Source organism: Trematomus bernacchii, unplaced genomic scaffold (assembly GCF_902827165.1).
Source record: "Trematomus bernacchii unplaced genomic scaffold, fTreBer1.1, whole genome shotgun sequence".
Classification (NCBI taxonomy): Eukaryota; Metazoa; Chordata; class Actinopteri; order Perciformes; family Nototheniidae; genus Trematomus; species Trematomus bernacchii.
In genome coordinates, this window is record NW_022987727.1 from 5,688,923 (window position 1) to 5,709,824 (window position 20,902).

The window sequence follows — 20,902 nt, forward strand, 5'->3', positions numbered from 1 at the left end:
TTAGGGTTTTGTGTTAAAAATAAACATGTATTTTCAGCTTAAATGACAACCATAGACTCCACCATACATTTTTTTCCAACCTGGCCACTAGAGATGGCATAGAGTTTGAATATGTGCACCCTTTCGTCTGTAGGAAGTTTAAACCAAAGCTATAAGAGTAAAGTACCAAACAGTTCCCTAAACAAGGAAACGAGTGCTTTGTCCAGAGAAATCTGAACTCACCAACATTTGACCTTTAGCCTCCTTCATCCCGTCTGGTATCCTTTTGTAAAAATGATCACAGGCCAGCATGATTGGACTGACATTCTGTTTATAATTTCTCAGTACTGAAGTTGACATCTGTTAAAGTTGCTTCCTAAAACCATGAAAAATAAGCAACAAAATACACTTTCTCACAGCCAACACCATTAAAACACGTCTGTCTGACTCTCAGCTGTTAATTTGCCATTTATTGAATTTGTTGTGTCTGACCCTCTCTCCAGGTATTCACTTTGTGCTCCTCCAGCACAGCACCATCGCACAGTCTTCAGACGAGCCTGTAATTAAGTCATCTCGGAGCCTTGAGAGTGCGACTATAGCGCACTGAGCTGAGACCAATCTGCCTCTAATTGTCCCGAGTTTTAATTTCTAATGGAATAAGGGCCAGAGGGAATGCGGCTTAATGAGATGCAGTTACTGTGTGTGTGTGCGCTCTTTTATCTGTTTACTGTAACCGCTATTGGCCCCGGTGAATAGAGAAACAAGAGTGAGCAAAGCAAGATGTTCCGTTGTGATTTTGTGTCTCTCTTCTGTTTATTCTACAAAGCACTCAGGATGTCTCTGTCTTTCCAAACTGTACATTTACACATAATAAATGGTAAATGCATCTTAGAACATGGAACATAATTGATTGTACATTTACAGTACAGTCAGAAAACGCCTTTTAGTGATACCTACTCCCTTTTATACAAACTGGGGAGCGCCCTCTTTTAATAACTCTGTACAGTGGAGACCCTTCCAAAAGTGAGAAGTGCTTTTGCCCTTGGCACTCAAGTTATCCACTCAAGACTGGAACTGGAAAGGTTGTTTACATAGCCTTGGGAGTGTTTGTGTCATGATTTAGATTCCAGGCATTTAAATATCCAAATAAATCAGTTTAGACTTCTGAGGACGTGTAAGTAAACCTCCGAAAGAAGAGATGGGCCAGCTGTGTTTAAAATCTGTACGGTAGTTTTATCTCTGAAGCTGGAGCAATTTTGTTTTCAGTTACTATGGGCAAAGGAAATGGGGGTCAGAGTTCACAGAGCATATGTGCTTTAGTATATTGACAATAGGGATGTTTATCTTTTGTTTATGGTAGAATATTGCTTTTGCCATGTAGAACTGTGGTTTTATAGGCAACACACACACACACACACACACACACACACACACACACACACACACACACACACACACACACACACACACACACACACACACACACACACCCATCCAACTTGTCCTATGACATTTAACCACTTTGGCACCAAAAATATGATAAAAAACTAAAACCCTGAAGACACATGACGGCATGCATCTTTCAAACACTTTGGTGACTTCACTGTAATTTTTCTACCTTATCGCTTTGACTGGAGTTTGCTTTTGCAACTGACTCTAGGCCCTTCCTCTTATTGTTTCAATATGTCAGAGCATTGTTTGAATGAGGTCACCCATTACCGATCTGGCCTGGGGCCAGGTTGACTTCAGCTGATTTAATTGAATCTACGACATGAGTCAAATTCAAACAAGCAGAGACTGCTTTGCCATGACAGCCTCATTACTCCACATTAAGAACTCATTTCACAATGCATTGTGACTTTGGGCTTGACAAATGGTGAAAAGGGATGAAATCAAATAAGTGAGTACATTTTGGAAGGCTACTCTTGAAATGCTTCGGCTGAAAATATTTCAGCGCCGTACATATGTTATAAGAAAAATAGTCTTTCTGCTGTTTTGTATAAGTTAATGTGAATGCCTTCTGGGTTCGAGTGTTCCCATGTTTGCCGTCTGCAGTAATGGAATGACATTCAATGCCATTTTCCCTTTTAAATGGGATTTTTGTCAAAGCGTTATGAATTTAACCTGCCTTGTCACTCAAGCCACAGACAGTGCTGAGAGAGGAGAAAATATGCGAATGAAACCTTTCACTGCAGATTTTACTGTTAGCTGTGAGCAGAGCAAATAATGACGCCTTTATCAAGTCCACGGGACAACAAACAAAGAGGGCTTTCTTGTGACATTATATCAGGCATTATAATGACATACATTGTGTGTATACCACATACACAACATTCATAGCATCTCAGCTGTGTGCTAGCTGTATTTCAGAATTTCATCAGCTCCAACCTCTACTAAATTTCTCAATTAAACACGCATTCTTTGAAAGCCGCTGGCAGCTCGGCCAGAGCTCGCGGAAAGAGAAAAAAAACGAGGCGCAGGCTCAACGTGCCAGGGCCTCCCCTCATAATAGGGAAGGAAATGTTGAGACTGCGAGGGCTGTGGAGTTGAGATATGGCAGTGTTTGCTTAGGGCTAGGTATCGGGCACAAAAACAAACATGGCTGCCCTTAATGAGGCTGTTTGCCTGCCAAAGGTAAAGACAGCTGTTGTCTCTCGCCACAATGGAGCAGGCCTCAGTACCACGGAGCACAGAGGGGCTTTCTGCGTCCCCATAGTAACGCTCACCTTGTGTGTACTCAAGAGGAATCTTATTGAGTCCCCTTTACAGATAATTATTGAGTAAAATGTAAATTGTGAGGCCATAAGGCACTTTCATAAGGTTGACTGTGAAATAAAAAGGTTTATTAAGTAAGTCTTGTCGACGGAGCGCTAAAAGGGATATTATTGGACAGTTTGAGAGGCAATTCTTCTTCTTCTTTTGCATCTGTCTTATGGTGCTGGAGATAAATCTCTCTAAAATCTTCTGATAAATAAAAATTGGCTTCTCTGAAGTACTATAATGCACAGGGATATACGCAAAGTGGGAGAACTGAGACCTGGAAAAGCACTTTCCTCCTGTACGAGAAAATTAATACGTTCGAGCTGTGCCTGTCCAACTGAATCAGCACTGACAGCTTGCCGCACTCCACGGCTAATTTTAGAGTTAAGAATATGAGTGAGATGACTGCACAAGCATTTTGTTGAGAGGAAAGTCGCCAGTAAAAAATCTGCTAACATTAAAGGTCCAACTGTCATTTTCAGCAGGGTGGCTCCTGTTGAAACAAAGCCCTCCAGCCCACACGCCTTCCTGCCTTTGTTTACGGTACATTTTGAACTATACTGAATGGATGACATTTTGTTTCCATTATCATACGAGCTTCTCACAAAACAAACAGCACAGATAGTTTAATATTGTATGGATGAGAAAGGGAAGTAAGTTAACCTAAGGGCCACATAAAGTGAACTTAGCACCTGAGAAATAAAAAATAAAATTAAGAAATGTTTCTCTAGATGAAAAAAAAAGTGTTTGTTGTTTAGTCCAGCTTAACAGATGATTATGAGTGTTGCAAAGTGTGATTGAAGAAATGTTGGTTCATGCATAGATTGTATTTAATTGATTTATTGACTGTGCTACTTAGCTAAGAGTTAACAAATGCTTCTGAATCAGGTGATAAATGTTCTGAAAAACAAAGAATAACAACAAATATAAATGTTTAAAGACAATTATGGGAATTTGATTCATACTTAAAAAAACGATATATGATATATTAATTTTACCTAACTCTTTAACACTTTATTTGTTTTCATCTTATGAGAAAAGCATTAACATTACAATTAGATTGTGGTTGTCAGATAACTCTCATTGTGGTGCTAAAAAAAAGCTCAATGCACATTTCCTGTTAGACGATTTCAAAGAAATGCCACATAACTTAACCGCTGCAGTCGTGTGACTTGGTTCAAAATGTCTCTGACCACATGTTTTACAACAAAGGTCATGGTGTATGGCGACCAGTGATATGACTAGATGGCATTCTGTGTCCTACATCTTAGCATTAACTCCGCACATTGCATGTGACTGCTCCTCTTTGGTAATGCTGCTGAGGCAGCAATCTGGGGCTACAATTGGTGTTTTCTGCTCTGCAAGTAGGCGTTCAGATGTAGAAAATGCTTTTACCTTCTTTTGAGGGGTGATCTGAAATGACAATACAATTAATTATATCAGGACAATAATTACAGAGTCCAAGAATAGAGAAACTAAATTGAGTCTTGTATATGCAAACATTTCCCGAAAGAAGAAACATTTTTACAGGTTTAAAGTGTAACTGTATGAGTGCCATGTATCTATATTGGATTTTTAAGGGTTACATGTAGGTGTTAGCCTTTCTTATGGCCTGCTGAGATTTAAAAGTTTATAATATGTTTTTATACTTTTCAAATGTAGATTTAGCACTCTACTGTAGAGTTTTGTGAGTCACATAGTGCAACGTTAGCTTCATTGAACCCATATCTTGAGATCCAACTACTGAGTCAGATATTGGCTCTGCCGCAACGAAAAGTAACTAAACCTTAAACAATCTCTAATTAATCAACCCTTATAACAAATTATTGAAAAGCTCTGGCTCTAGGCATGCCTGCGATTTTCACCCACAATATCATCGCCTTTCTGCCAGAGACATTTAGCTTGATGCACGTCTCCCAGGCTGTAATCTGTTTGCACTTCTTCTATTTGTTGCAGCAGTGTCTTTCAATTAAACAGCAGGGCCAGTGTCTTCAGAGATTTCGTTTTCGAGTGACTCCCCAGAGAGGGAGCAGAGGAAATGGCTGAACACATCAGACACATTCGTCTTCTCTGCTTAGTTACCTTGCAGGGGGAAGATGGTGATACCCATTTCCTCCGTCTAATGTGTTTGCTTTACACCCTATGCCAAGTGTCAACATGCAGCTTCTTGACAGTCATTTTTCATTTGGAGCAAGTAGCTAGGATAAATAAGCCAGAGCTTTGCACAGTTTTCTCTTTTTCCCTTCTTTTATCAGCCTACTGTTGTTTTTAAGGTGGCAAACTTGTAATGTGTAAGGTTAAACGTGCACTAGTCAGAGATTATTACTTAATAGCTTTGGCTGGTTGTTGATTGAGAATAAAAAGCCAATTATCATAATAGGATATGGGACATAATGACAGAATTAAATGAGTGTGACAGACACACAATAGGCCTGCTCTGTCATCGCCTTAGCCCAGCTCGCTTATTAGAATTAATCTGGCCTGATTAAAAATGCAAATGGCTCAAAGTCATTGACGGAGTTTACATGTTTTTATAACATTTAACTGATTTAATTACATGGAAAATGAAATGTGGGATGTGAGATTTAATTTTTGAATGAATATTCTCTGATGCCAGGAAGAGAAGGTAATGAGATTAGTGCTCTCCCTCTCTCTGGTTCTCTCCCCATCTCTGCCTTTCAGATGCTGATGGTTTGGTTCATCGAACCAAGAAGAGCTGTTTTATTGTTATCACTGAAAACATTTTATCTTGGTCTCAAAAGCACCTACTGTATTGTGTGGGCTGAGAGCTTCACAAAATATAAAGAGTTTCCTCCTACAATGTATCATTTTAAAAGACCACTATATGATTTATAGCCGGGGGAAAGAAACATTTTCTGGTTCTTCCTGGAGTTGTTTTTCATACTCAAACAGCCGCGCAGAGGAAGGATCACAGGTCTTTACGGACAGAGTTAATTGTTTAAAGTCTAATGAAATGCTGTACAGCCTGCAGCAAGTTATCATTGTACACGATATTGCTTTGGCATTTTTTTGTTTAGCTCCAGGAAGGTGTTTCTCCCTTGACAGAAATGTGTCACAATACATGAAAGGAAAAGAAAACATTTGCCCTTGTATTTCTGCTAAATTAAATTGTTTGCTGAAAATAATACAGTATTGTTGTGCATCTTTCTGCGAATTCAGGATTCAAAAAGGGGAAACAAATGTTTAAGGTGTCCCTTAAATCAGTCGTTTCTCATCTAGAGTTACCATGACATGTTTGAGTGAGAGCAGCCAGTTCCTGTTTTCTGCCTTCGTGCCAATAAATGTTTCAGACTTTATTCACTCGGTGTGCACCTTGCACTATATGCTTGTTAAAAGTGCAGATTGATAGTTTTGCTTATTTGAAACATGTCTGGTGTTTTTGCACCTTTCAGCCGTGGTCGTAAAAACCCGCTTGCATGCGGTGGACATCCTGTGGGGGAGGAAATTGATTTTGCTGGGTTTGTTTGTTCTAGACCAACAGGCGACATACATTGTTTGGTTATTTTTTCTTTACATTTCAGACTTATCATTTTATTGGTGTATTAAAAATATTGTATGGCTTTTATGCCTTTACATCTGTTTGAATTTCTTTTCATTTGAGCTAGTATGATGTTTTTTTCCCCCAATCATAAAAGGTCTACAATGGGCAAGAGGAGGCATTTGAGAGTGACAGAACGTTTTTAAATTTGATTCATGTGAGTGGGCCAGATGTTCTGTTTTGATCTTGATGTGCTGTGTTATACAATATAACCACCCACCTAGCCTTACATCATCATCAGCAACGCAGTTATTCAATGTGTAATACAGAGATGTCAACATCAAGCTACAAAGGGGTTTGAGATTGTGAACAGGCTGTGAAAAGAGAAAGCTTTTTATTTAAAGACCATTTATTTTTCAGCGGGAAAAAGACATACAGACATAAAACTTTGTGTTGACAGGACAGGATCAATTCCAACTGTGTGTCCGTACATCGGCTCAATGTGTTGAAATGGAAAGTATGCTATCGATCTGTGTGCATTAGTGCTCTACAGTAACATAAGCAATGAGTGGCAGAACAAAAGAGGCTCTGTGTACGTCACGCTGGAGGAGAGGTGCAGTACAAAGAGGACAGTTAACTTCATGCAGTCTTTTTGCCTTTCATTGTTTATCATTGTAAGTCCTTACTTGTATTTGTGTTTCATAAAGGAATTCTACTTACTCATATACATCTGGAACTGATTTTGTATAGTTTGAAATATATAGGTCTAATAAACAGATTTGCCCTGCGGAAAGAGAGGTTATTACAATTATACTAAAGTGCTGCAAGAAAAAAAGAATCAGGCTCGACAGCTTAGAGGGTCACTAAAGCCATTTTATATAGAGGTCAGGCTACACAGTCACATCTGAAATAATCAAGTTACTTCTTTATATGTCCATGAGCTGTCCTCTTTCACAACTAAATTGTCATTTGAGGCTGAAAAGCATACATCCTGCGCTGATATTTCTCCTTTTCTAACTCATACTTTCCCTCAAGGGACAAATCACAATTACTCCATTGTGCCATACAGTACAGTATATCACATTCTGCACATTTCAGCTGGAGAAAAGGCGCAGTGTTGTGTCGGGAGATATGGCATCATGATACATATGCTTTAGAGGAGGAGGATAGTGAGGGTTGGATGAGGGGGGTGGTTCACTGTCAGGGCACAAATTGAATGAACTTTACCGCGGTGATTGGATTAGCGTATCGTAAACAAAGGGGTTATTTCTGTAAATATCCTAATCCCAGAGGCTTGGATTAAAGGCAAACAAACAGAAGAAATTGAACCAGAAATGTTTCCAATACTTTGGATCAGTATTTCGGCTTTAGTGTATTTATGTTTCTGTGTGCAGGAAATATAAGAGAAAAACAATGTCAAGCACACTACCTTAGAGATGGAGACAAAGATCTTTCACCACATCTGAGAAGGAGACAGTTAAACATTCAGGGCCTTTTCAGTAACTGCACTGTTTAACCGTACCTATACACTGATGGCAGGAAACTCGGTGGTGACAAGGAAAACCCTATGCCACACGGAGGGGTAAAAATAGGCCATTTGGCACAAGAGTCAGCTAGCAAGGGGGAGGAGAAGAATCAGATACAGGGGAAATATGTTGAACAGTGTCTTCTTGTAGGGACTTTTTTCTGCAGGCGCGAGATAAGAAACTTCACTCTTTAATGTTGGTCAATTGTCAGATCAATCTCATTTTTGCTTGCTGGCTTTCTCAGAGGGAGAGAGAGTCACAGGAAGAAGGAAACAATTGCTATTTTTTCCCCTTGTTAAACAACAAAGGAACAATACACACCCCTCTCTTTTGAGAGTTTACAGTCTGCACCGCCTACACCTTCGCAGTTACAAAAGCTAACCATTAACATCTGAAATGTGTTACAAATCTCACTTCTTAACAGTGCCGGTAATATTACCTCTCAACGTTAACCCAGGAAAAACACACATTCTTAACCCTCATTCATTGTTGAAGTCAAGGGTGATCAAAGCTTGTCTCAACCAGTCACTCCATGCAGGTTGAGGTTGCTTCTTGTGTTAAACACTTTACACTTTGTATAGCAGTCCGCTAAAGGAGTGGGTAGTGGACGGGACTTTCTGAACCAAAAGACGCTTTACTTTGACTGGTAAGTGAACGGTGTTACATGGAATTCTCCTAAGGTCACCAACCTATGCAGCTTCAGGTTAAATAAAGTCTAAAAATAACTTGACATGACCACCATTAAGGACATGGCAACACAACAACTCTGTTAGTTCCAGCACTCACTCCTGGGCTGGGGGTTGAGGCCAGTTGGTCTTCAGATATATTTAATGGGTCAAAAGGTTATAAATGCTATAGGACAGAAGTAAAGAGCATCATTCCATTAAGAGATGCAAATACAACTTCTGACTTCTGACTCAAAGGTTTGGATTTTCTCTCTTGAATTAAAGGATAGAGTCCGTTTTTCAAGTCTGTTCTAAATTACAAGTCAGATGCCTTCGTGGACTTTAACGTTGGATTTCTTTGCTAAAATGATTCCTTATTAACACACTGGCAATATCAATATGTTCTCATCTTGAACTACCTTGAATCTTTAAAAAAAACTGAGAACAGTCTTAATCAAGTGAAAGGGGCCCGTTTAACAACAGCAAAACTTTATCAAAAACATCTATTCACAAATGTTCACACAACTCATGGAGTATAATCCAAGTCTAATTTATCCAGTATGTATGCCCTATATTTACCAAACGCATGCATATTGCTAAAACCTTACTATTTAAAACAATTATGCATAATACAAGCTTCTCGTATATCCAAAGTGTTTAATAGAGAGTAAGTGGTATACAGCTGGTCATTTTGTGGGGGAAGTATTCATCTAGGGGTAATAAACCAAAAATGTGTAATATGTAATGTATATAGCACTAGTCAAGTGTGAACAGAGACAACCCAGTGTGTGACTGTCTGGTTCAAAAGGTAAAGTAAATCAAATTAAGCATCCTGTGTCACGGTCTGATGGATGTGTGAGCTGCGGTCCAGCTGCCTTCTCTAACCCCAGCACCATGTCCCGACTAACGGTCAAGCTGTAACACTCAGTCAGAGTCCACTCTTGGCCCTTGAGGAAGGAAAAATGACGCGGCCTAATGCCTGCCCCTCCTCTGCATATCTGCTCATTCATCTGGCCCGCTCATTAAAGGGTAATTACCTGTAATTAGTGAATCATGTCGCTTTAATGAAGATGTTGAAAGCTGTTGAAGCCAGAAGGGCTGGCCCTAATTCTGAGTGATGTTCAAGATTAGCCTCAGACAAGAATTCAATAAAGACGGACATATTAATGAAATATTAGCATTCTACCAGTGCCATAGGTGCCTCGTATTATGTTTATACTCCACATTTATTTTCAGTTCTATTGGCATCAACACCTGGCTCTGGAGGGCATGTACGTGTTACTGTATCAGATCAGGCTAATGGGCATGATGATGATGAAGCTGTTGGTGTCTAAGTATGTCTGTGTGTGTGTGGCTTTCGCGGGCGAGTGTAAAGCTTGCTGTAGTGTGTGTGTGTGTGTGTGTGTGTGTGTGTGTGTGTGTGTGTGTTGTGTGTGTGTGTGTGTGTGTGTGTGTCTGTGTGTGTGTGTGTGTGTGTTGTGTGTGTGTGTGTGTTCCCTGGCGGCGTGGTGAGTGTTTAATCTGGCCCGGTGGCGTGCCGTTGGCCCGGCTAATCACAGTGTGTCTGTAGGAGTGCGCTGAGCCAGGGGAGCACGCCGTCGCTAACAGCGCCTGACAGACTCATTAGAGAGACCTGGCACTGAGCTTGCAAGGCACACACACACAGACAGAAACACACTCAAACACTTTGAAACACACACAGTGGGAAAGGCACTCAGGCTCAACTGTACAGACATTGGGATAAATTCACACACTCAGACACCTCCTTTTTGGACGTTCTTGCACACACACACTCATTCATATAATCATTCATAGATGAGTGTGTGCTGTTTCTCTCTCTATTTCCCGCACTCTTACAAACACACACGCTCCGTGCTCCACGTGTGAGAACAAGGCAGGCGGTGACCCCTCGCAGTCGCAGCCCAAACACAGACAAGAGCCGAGAGAGCATCTGGGAAAAAGAGGCGGGAGGGTGGGAAAAAAAACAAGAGGAGGCAAAGATGAGGAGAGAAGAAGAAAAAAAAGGAAAGGGTATCCTGCAATGCTTTCTGCCATTCAAATGCTGTGTCAGACAGGAACATTTCATTTTCAAAAGCTAAATGTCACATTCAGGAGAACACCTGAACTCAGTCGAAAACCTTAAGAGAGTAAAACATATATTAGCATTGTATTGAACTCATTTACAGGTATGTATTTTTTAACCCTTCTCACATTAAAAGTGTAAGTTAAAAGTCTTCAGTTGGATTTGTTTGAATGATATTTAGCGAAGTTCTACAATCTACTTTGACAAATGACTTAAGTCCTGTCTGCATTGCTCTCACAGCGAGGTTAATTGCTGCTCAGCTGCAGCAGAGCCAAGTGGAAACATTAGGTTCGGCTGAATAACAGGTGAATGCAAAGCAGGTCAATACGTAGTCAAGTGTGGGCCTGCCAGCTGTTCACTCCCTCCTCTCTGCCACCGCACAATGGTGACAGACACACACACACACACACATACACACACACACACACACACACACACACACACACACACACACACACACAAAAACAGGGACATAGTTAAACATGTAAACAAAGCAATCAGAAATCCTTTCATTTAAAAAAAAAGAAGTGATTTCTCTCATCTAAATTAAAATCAATGAAGCATAATCATACATCAGAGTAAAGTAAATTATTCATAATGATGTATTAAAAAATATGTTATTTAAAGCACATGTATAACTGATAACACTTGAAGGATAAGGCTCAAGCTGTTTTTATATGTTCCTACTTTAAACAAATCCCATCAAAAGACCAAAAATACAATTTATGTATCTTACTAACAATTATTGTCTATACCCTAAGCCTTATAGAGCTCACTCCTTTATCCCACAGGCCTCCATTGATGTTTCAAACTGAATAAAAACACATAAATAAGCCACACCGTCTGGGTGCTGTAATTACTCGCTGATGCACCAAATGTGTATTAATCCCCCATATATGCCATTTACCTGTGTTTCTGGAACTGGGAACTATGGATTTTCTGACCACTTTCTAGTAAACAGTTGCCTATTCACACATCATGCAGAGAAGGAGCAAAATGTACATTATTTACATTGCGATTCTGTTCACATGGCAAATATAAATCCAATATCACTCTCCTTTTAGCTCTTGTTTTGCTCTCCACCAACTCCTCAGGGAAATTGTTTAGCTAATAAATGCTCCACACTATGTACCCAAGTCACAGAAATGACCTCCCTACTGTTGGTCCAGGGCGGGTAGCACAAAGACGCCGCCTGCTGTGACTGAAAATTATGTATATGAGAGCAGTAAGAGTGAAAAGCAGTGGGCTGTAAAACCAAAACAATACGCTGAAAGATACTCAAATGATCCAGAGATAATTCTCTGTTGGTTTGTTTCTCTGAGCAACCCCCTTTTCAAAGTATTTTAATCCATTGTCCCTAAATTATTGATTGGAGCACCTTTTTGAAAAATAAAAGTATACCGTCTATTTGTGACCCATTTAAAGATTTATGTTTTTTTGTGGGAACAAGTGGAGCAGCGGAATGCCAAGTAGAGGGTAGCTATAGATAAATGAACTTACACATTGTTGCTTTTGGTCCTTCATTGTAAAATATGAAAGAACTGCAGCCTAAAAATTAAAAAAACTGAAAAAACACTGACATAAGGAAGATACAAGACAAATGTTTGCCTTGCTGTCTGACGAGAAGTTTCTCTCTTAGCCTTCACTTTATATACACTAACCTGCTTGTCTTGAGTTGTAATGTAGCCTAGCTGTAACTGAAACAAGTGTTTGCTAAATCAAACTCTCTTTAATTGTCTCTATGCTACTCCATGTAACAGGCCAAACCCCCCCCCCCTCCTTTCTCTCTCTATTTTCTCTCTCTTCATAGTACAATAGCCTTTTTGCTCTCCTCTCTCCCCCATTTTCTCTCTCTCTCACTCTTCTCCAGCACAAGGCTGTGACATTGAGGGAATGTGATGTGATGTATTGTAGTGAATAATGTATTCTGCGAGGATTGTACAGAGCGCGTAGAGCAGATGGCAGCAGGTTGATCTCAGTGTGTGTGTGTGTGTGTGTGTGTGTGTGTGTGTGTGTGTGTGTGTGTGTGTGTGTGGTGTGTGTGTGTGTGTGTGTGTGTGTGTGTGTGTGTGTGTGTGTGTGTGTGTGTGTGTGTGTGTTTAATGATGACAGTGTGTATATGTGTGATGTGTGTATGAGCGTGTGTGTGTGTGCTTACCCAGAATGGGGGAGGGGATGGAGGAGAAGAAGGGAGGGAGGGAGGAGAGTGGGGGTTGGTGTGTCTATGTGAGCCTCCTTTGTGAGATAAAACATGCAAATGGTGGATTATTTTAATGCAGTTTTTTTTCTAGAGCCCTGAGCTTTAATCCCTAAAGCAGTTGAAATGAAAATAGTATATGTTTTCTTTCAAACTCTCTCCCTCCCTCCCTGATTTTTTATTCCCTGATAGGAATTTACAACCACCAGCTGTCTAGGAACGGGATCCTTTGCACTTAAATTTCTCTCCAGTGTAGTTACAGCCAAGGACTGATGATTACAGCGGGATGGCATGAAACTGACTAAAGCTAGTCACTGTTGTGTTACGCAGGGGAAGGAAGATGGTTGTAAATTTCTTCTGATTTAATGGCGATAACAATGTCGTGAAAATGGAACCGAATGCTCAGTTTGTTACTTTGAGTGGACTGCAGATGTTAAATATGCGCATTTATAAACACTTGCACATGCGCAATCCTGCTGGATGTAACAAAAACAAAAACAAGAGACACAGAATGGCAGGACTACATTTAAGCTTTGTGTCAACACTTATTCATAGCTTATCCATAGTTCAATATGTCCAAACAATAACATGGACTCAACATCTATCCAACCAGCAAGTGTATAAAAACCAACATTATTGTACAGAGTGAAATAATTGTCATGTGTGATTTTCTATAGTTCTAATGTGAAATATATGAAAAACACAATATGTCAGTTTTTCACATGTAATGTTTAGGTTTTTTTGTGGATTGAGGAAATAAAGCACAGAGAACCCAGAGTTTTATTTTGTTGCTTTTAGAAGGAATTGAAGTGCATAATAAACTGTGCCTAAAGCACACATAGACACACACACTTTTCCCCGGTATGAAGAAGTCCCCTATAGAGGAAGCTAACAGATGGTTGAATCTATTTACATTCACTTAGGTGATGGTTTTAAATACTGAAGGTTATTCTTCCACTTCCTGCACTTAGCAGACTTTATCTGAAAATATATAGGTGACTGCCTGGTTGCACTCACACTGTTCGTGTTTGATGGCGTCATTACTCGCACAGTTATTCCAAACTGATTCCATTACATACTCCTATGGTGTTTATGTCCATCCTTTCCTACCTGTTGGTTACCTGTGTTGGGAGCTCTCAGTTTTTCTCAGGTTCTTGCAGGCTCATCTGCGATGTTGCAACAAGATATTGAAGGTGGCACGTTCGGCTGCAAAGGGCAGAGCCTGGCACCTGGCCTGCAGTACTGTTATGGTTCTGAGGCTAGACACAACAACAACAATAGCAGAGATCCTTTCATTGTATCCTCCCACACCACAGATGCAAAAACAGAAGAAAGTTCAAGAACCTTGTTATCGCTTTTTTCTATAAAAACCTTTCTTCAATTAATCATTAAAAGAGCCGTGCATGTGAGGATTTTCTTGAAATATCAAGACTAAAACAGAGCGTAGAAAAAATCTGCAGACAAAAGCTCGTTCATCCTGTCTCTTTCATATTAGAGACAGTGAACATAATTGAGTAAATGTATTTAAGTATTTGAGCGAGCTGATTCAGCCTCTCTGGGATGGTTGATATTGTACTTAGGAAGAATATTGCCCAAGGCAATTCATTAGTGGTAAATAATTGAGAGGTTCGGATAGTGCTAAGGTGAAATGCCTGTTATTATTTTATGGAGTTTGTGTTCTGAGGGCTCTTCAGTTTAAGAATATAAAAAATGCACAAGCCTTCCCACAAATTACTCGCTGGAAAGATTCACAATGGGCGCTAATGACCAATCATCCATCTTCCATTGTTTTCAAGCTCTGTAAAAGTGTTTTGCTTCCCCATTATCAATTCTATTTCTGCATTTGGTGCCATCATTTATGTTTGAAACATTTTATTTTACCCTTTTCCTCAATTTGTTATCTTTTTTATTTTAGTTCATTAAGGCACTTTAGCTATTTCGGCATGATACCTTCCATTGGCCTTTTACTTAAAAGCTTTTAGATTAAAGGGTAGGGTCTCTGAAAATGTGGTGTGGAGGATTGTGATGGAGCTGTCAATCAGACATGCAGCAGGCCAGTGTGGAGCTTAATGAAAAGCACTGGCTTATATTCAAAATAGATTAATACCAGCAGTGTTAGGATATCTTATTGGCAAACTCGTGTTGAGTGCACTTTCATCTGTTTATTTAACCTCAGACATAGTCATGCAAATGTCATTTTTTGTAGAACAACTTTAAAGTTGCATTTCTGAAGCTTTCCTTTGGACCTCACTGTTCTTCTCTCTTTTATGTATTGCTGTGCATGCTTTGTCTCAGATCAACTCTTAGCTGTTGATAATGGTCACCTTTACTTAGTTTTCCTGTGATGCAACTTAAAGGCCAATGAGGTTTTATATAACATCATACACACCCGCACTCCACCATGTGACAACCAATAAATAGTTGAGCGCCTTGTTGATGGTCTGATCGGTTATTCACGGCCCTGTATGCACTGTAATACCACAATGTGTATTATATACGGTCTGGTGCGCAAGAGCTGTTTGTCCTTAACTGTCCTTAGGTGAACAGTTGTGTGTAGTCGTGTGCTGTTTGGTAAGATGCTGACACCTGCGCTTTGAATGTTATTTTTAACCATCTTAGCAGCCAGACTCTTGAGTGACAATGTAAGAAACCCCACACATTTTTAAACCATTCAACATTTTCGTTTTCTGACTTGAAATTTGAATTGTAGTCTCATTGGGCCACAAGTGTACATTATAAGTGATTTTAGTTATGTGAGCCTATACTGTATGTTTACAGGTCATTTACAATGTAAGTTATATCAGATGACTAATTGTGTATGTACTCGCAATGTAAATCCACTTGTTGTTCCATGATACTCCTTAAATCTCCAGACCCTTGGCTCAGTGCCAGCGTTCAGCCCCACTGTTTTGTAGGGGGCTTGTCAGTGTGTGCAAGAGAGTAGGGAGGTGGGCATGGGGTGGAGGCGTGTTCGGGGTGGAGGGGATGTCAGTTCATTAACCTCCATTCTTCCCTATAGCGTGGCGCTGCGTGGCAGTCACTGTTTAAGTCTCATGTCATTACTCCTCCCCCTGCACGCGTACGCTGGGCATGAGGGGAAGAGCAGAGCGACCGGAGAAAGGGAGAGGGAGGGAAAGGTTCAGGAGGGAGGGGGGGGGGGGGGGGGGCCTTGACATGTTCCTTTACAAATGCCCTGCTTGTATCTCGCAAACTAAAGCCCCGCCATCTCGTTTCCTTCCCCACTTTTGTCTTCTCTGTCTCTTCTCTTTCCCTCCCTGCTGTCTCTCTCTAACCACAGGCCCGGTACAGTGTGGGTGAACGAGGGGTTAGGCTCCACACTGCCCTCCCTCCAGGCATCAATCCAGCTAGGAAAAGACTGCCCACTGTGGTGAGAAACAGTAGCCAAGCCCCCAATTCCTGAAACCTATTATGTTTGTCTGCCAATTGATTTGGGCCCTGTGGTGTTTTGGAGGCTCCAAAGTTAAAAGTTGTGATGAAATGTCCCTTCATGGAGAGACATATCTACTTCAACTTATTGAAGAAAAGGAAAACTACAAGAACACACAAACACTGTCCATGTTTTTAACACACATGGTTTAAAACATTGCATATATTTGCATTCAAAACAGGCACACTTACGGGAATATTATACAGATGATATCAGGAGTTATGATTCTTGATTGCAGCAACGTATGTGTGAAAACATGCAAAGGTGCAAAATACGCCCCTGTACTGTTAGTTGGGTCACAATGTGTGTGCATCCACGCAAAGCAATTATGAAACTAGAAGCATCATTGAACTCTTTAGAGTTAATCTATAACTGCTTCTTCAAATGATTAGTACATTCATTTGATACAGATTTCATTTACAGAGAATAGAAGCAAATAGAAAAACAAGCAAATAGTGCCCAAAAAAGAACACACAGATCTTTCTTCAGAAAGCCGGCTATCAGAGTAAATGTTGCAATGTCCCTTCCTGTGAATTTCATATCTTTGTTAAAACACTGATAGGTTATAATTTGGCATACTTCCCTGTTTAGTTAACTGTAAAGTGTTTTTCATTTCAAATGATTGCGTGTTTTGTTTTATATAATTATGTAACGTTTGAAAGTGAACACACAGCAACCTGATCATCACTAGTTCAACAATAACACTTACCACCTTCTATAACTGTGCTGTAAGAGAAGAACACACCTGTACAAATAGATTCTCATAATGATTTATTTTAGTCTCTGCCAGGACAGTGAACATTTTCTTCTTCTCCATCTTCCCTTTGCTCTTTCATATTTTATTCTGTGCAAAAGCAAGAGAGCAGTAGATTTAAATAAGATAACCAATTATATGCTAGAGGAAACAAGACTTTTTTTTCCTGCTGCAGTTATCTGATGCTGCGGTGAGCAGAGGCAAAGGCTGGGGTAATGTGACATTCACTGTGCCCTTTATCTTTTCTCATCGCTGTTTACCTCAGTCAGTTAAAAGTGGCTTGCGCTCTGCATCCTCTCCTGCTGCCAGAGAAACCTCACCGCCATAGGCTCACGTAGAGACATCCACCTACTGTACAGACAGACATATTGTACACACAGACACACTCGCACGTTCTCACCTCAGACCGTGAGTGTCAGGTAGACTGGTGGGAGAACCACTTTTCTCCTAGCACCCAAGTTGAGAATAGCACCTGCTAGGGCTAGCTGCTAATTCAATGTGATGCTATTGTACGTGATGCTAAGAATGTGTTTCCCAGCTCTGGTGAGCAGACAGGCTGTTGAAAGCCACCACGGCGGGGAGAGGGAGACCGTGTGGGTGGCACTTTGGTCTGACATATTTTTCTCGTTACACCTTTGCACATGCACAAGAATGTGGCACACTTTTTACTCTACTTCCATCTGGTTGCAGATACAGGACACCTCAGATGAAAAAAAGGCTTATTTCTAAAAGAGGTGTGCCATAGTGGTACTTAATGCCATACCTCCCTAATCAAAACAACACTATGTATTTTGTACACATGTATTTAGACTTACCGTTTGAATGCACATTCTGAGGAAACAAATGTCCGTTTTGAAGGATATGACCTCTTTAGTGCTCTGCTCTAGTTACTGCACATACATCTGATCGAACTGATGATACACAATCAAGATATACGTTGACATGCCTGGACATTTTTGATAGACAGTAAATAACACGAGGGGTTTATCAAACGACACCCATAGGCGGAGAAGCTTTGACCTTAATCTTCAGCTGGATGCATTTGAAACAAAAATACAGTTGACTGTTATGACACTGACCAAACAACCTTTTAAGATCATTGAGGGAACATTTTCATATGAACAAATACAGAAGATAAAGACCAGAATAAGCATTATATCATGATGTGACTGACTGGTCGCTTCTATTTTACACAACATCCCAAGATGAAAACTGTATTATTATTTCAGATTTGTTTATCACAATATGATATGGTTATATATATATAAAGTGCTTAATTACAGTGTTGTTAATGATAGATAGGGTTATAAGAAAAACAAATTTAACATCCTTAAAGCCATTGACATGTGACTGCTCTTAAATCTTTGTGAGTTATCTTGCGTCACCATCACCGTTTAGATTTCTATCTCTTTGTGAACACACTAACTCACAGTGAACCCAAGTTCATAGTGGAAACAAAACCTTATTTAGCAACACCCCACCTGGCCTCACACACACAAAGACACACACACACACACACACACACACACACACACACACACACACACACACACACACACACACACACACACACACACACACACACACACACACACACACACACACCACACTCGCACACTCGCACACGCACACACCCTCAGCCTTTCTCCTCAATCTCTCCTCCCATCTCTGCTGTTGACTGTTACTTCTCTTTTGTGGTTGCTCCAGTGCAACAGAAAGTGGATGAATGAGAGCTTCAGCCTGCCTTTTTATTTTTACACTTCACAAGGTATAGGTGAAGCCGGAAGCGGTTGGAACCTGTGTTATGTCTTTGTGAAAAAAATATTTTTTGAAGCCGTTTCTTGCGCTGTGTGAGTGTTGTCTGTATTGTTTTGACTGTGGAATGCTTTAGACCTTATCAAAACAAACAGAACTGATGCTCATTAATGTGAGCTGACGGATCGCACCATCACTGACAATAAAACTAAATATTTCTTTAAACCGAATCAGCTGGAGAGGTAATGCAGATAGTCTTTTAACACTTTTGAAACAGTCCTTTGAGGTAAGAGCAACGCTACAACCATTCATGTTTCCAATTCCTCTAACTAAACACTTTCTTGGGTGGCACAGTGCCAGGAAATTCCAAACAGAATTCCATCTAAATCCCTCTGAGTGATAGGAGGAGCTGCTCTGTGTATCTCATCGATATCTGATCCTGCTGCTGACCGGAGCACAGTGTCACCAGTTAAACATAGCCCGGGTTTTGCATATGAAAATGAACCCTGCCGAAGATAAAAGGTGAAGGTACATCAGATGCTGGACGTTAGTGCATGTGACCCCATGGCTGCTGCAGAGTGTGCACATGTAGTGAGTGTGTGTGTGTGGTGTGTGTGCAGGATCAAACTCTCACACCCAGGAAGAGGCCCTGTTTCCCTTATCTAACGACAACAGAGCATGTGTCGCCATGGCCACAGGCTGCGCTTTTTATGGGCTTTGTGTATGTGTGACTGTGTGTGTGTGTGTGTGTGTGCAAGTGTGTGTTTGTGCCATGTTCATTGTTTGCCCATGTTCATTGTTTGCTTGGGGGCGTGGTGCAACACCAAGAATTGTTAATATAGTCTCTCCTCCTCCTCCCTCTTCTCCTCACTCCTCCTGCCATGCAACTCTAAAAATAAAGCTACCATATCTAATATAGTAATCTTCTGTCTGTCTGTCCTTCTTTCCTTTCTTTCTTCTTTCTTTCTTCTTTCTTCTTCTGTCTTTCTTCTTTTCTCTTTCTGTCTTTCTTTCTTTCTTTCTTTTCTTCTTTCCTTTCGTTCTGGGGTCTTTCTGTCTTTCTAACTTTATATTCTTCCTCTTTCTGCCTCTCAACCTCTTTGTCTCTTTTCCCTCCACCTGTGTTTTTAGGCGTGTGTGTGCATACGTGTTTGTGTGTGTCTCTCTCTCTCTCTCTCTCTCTCTCTCTCTCTCTCTCTCTCTCTCTGTCTTTCTCGTCTGTCTTTGAAGCAGCAGTGACAAGTTGGGCAACATCAAAATTCAGTGGCACATTGTCTCAGGTTGAAGTTTGCTAGGTCTCTCCTACTGCTTAATTGAACACAGGATGAGGGAGAGAGAGAGGCAGAGATGTAAAAAGAGAAGTATAGAGAAGAGGGGGAAGATGATGAAGAAGGGTGCTCAAACAGGCATACATATTGCATGAGCCCCCCCCCCCCCCCCCCTCCAACACTACCACCACACCCTTTCTTCACAGAATGGCTGTGTACTGTTCTGGGCTTATTAATTCCGCTCGGTGAGAGGATTATTTTTAGAGACTTGGTGAACTGGTAAAGGCTTTTAAAGTCACAAGTATTACACACTCTGCTTATAGATTCCCCTTTATACATCGGAAAGTTCTTAAAGTTTGTTGTGGTTGTTCTTTAGTGTGAGACGGTATGTACAATTTTACAGATGTTGCAATGGTGATTGAGTAAAGGTTTAAATCCTGATTTTTTTTACCGTCAAATCCTGAATCGTGTGTAGCTGATCTCCACGAACTGTAATATGGTTAAAAAGCCCAGTGGTGGATAAGATCATTTTCTTAAGTGACAGTAGTACTAGGTAACAATGTAATATACTTTAAATATTTATTTGTATCGTTGGACCCATTTTAATCTTCCAGCTGACCCAAGTTGATGGGTTTTACAGTACTTGACCAAATGTTCCTCTATATACTTCCACCACTGACAAGTCTGTGATAAATAAACCTGAATTGTAGTGTAGTTTTTGGATATAATCAGATACATAAACACAGATTACTTAGTTTTTTGTATATTTCAATCCTTTAGTTTGAAAGTTACGTAAGTTGCGGCAAATATAATTTATATTTTGCCTACTAGATCATTTGTTTCCTGTCTATCAAAATAAATGTTGTTCTCATCATTGCAATGTCATTTTTTTCTCATCATCAGAAGGTAATTCTTTCTCTTATGACTGGACAGTTGTGGCATTACACAGACGCACAAGCCCTTTATCT

General features: G+C 40.3%; 1 protein-coding gene across 1 annotated transcript in view; it reads left to right on the forward strand.

Annotated features, from left to right (window-relative positions):
• The window catches only part of LOC117494385 (thymocyte selection-associated high mobility group box protein TOX-like), a 71,192-nt gene that overhangs the window by 11,433 nt on the left and 38,857 nt on the right, over positions 1 to 20,902 (forward strand). The window contains 1 exon segment of the mRNA XM_034145280.1: positions 16,008 to 16,097. Within this exon segment, the coding sequence (XP_034001171.1) occupies positions 16,008 to 16,097 (90 nt within the window).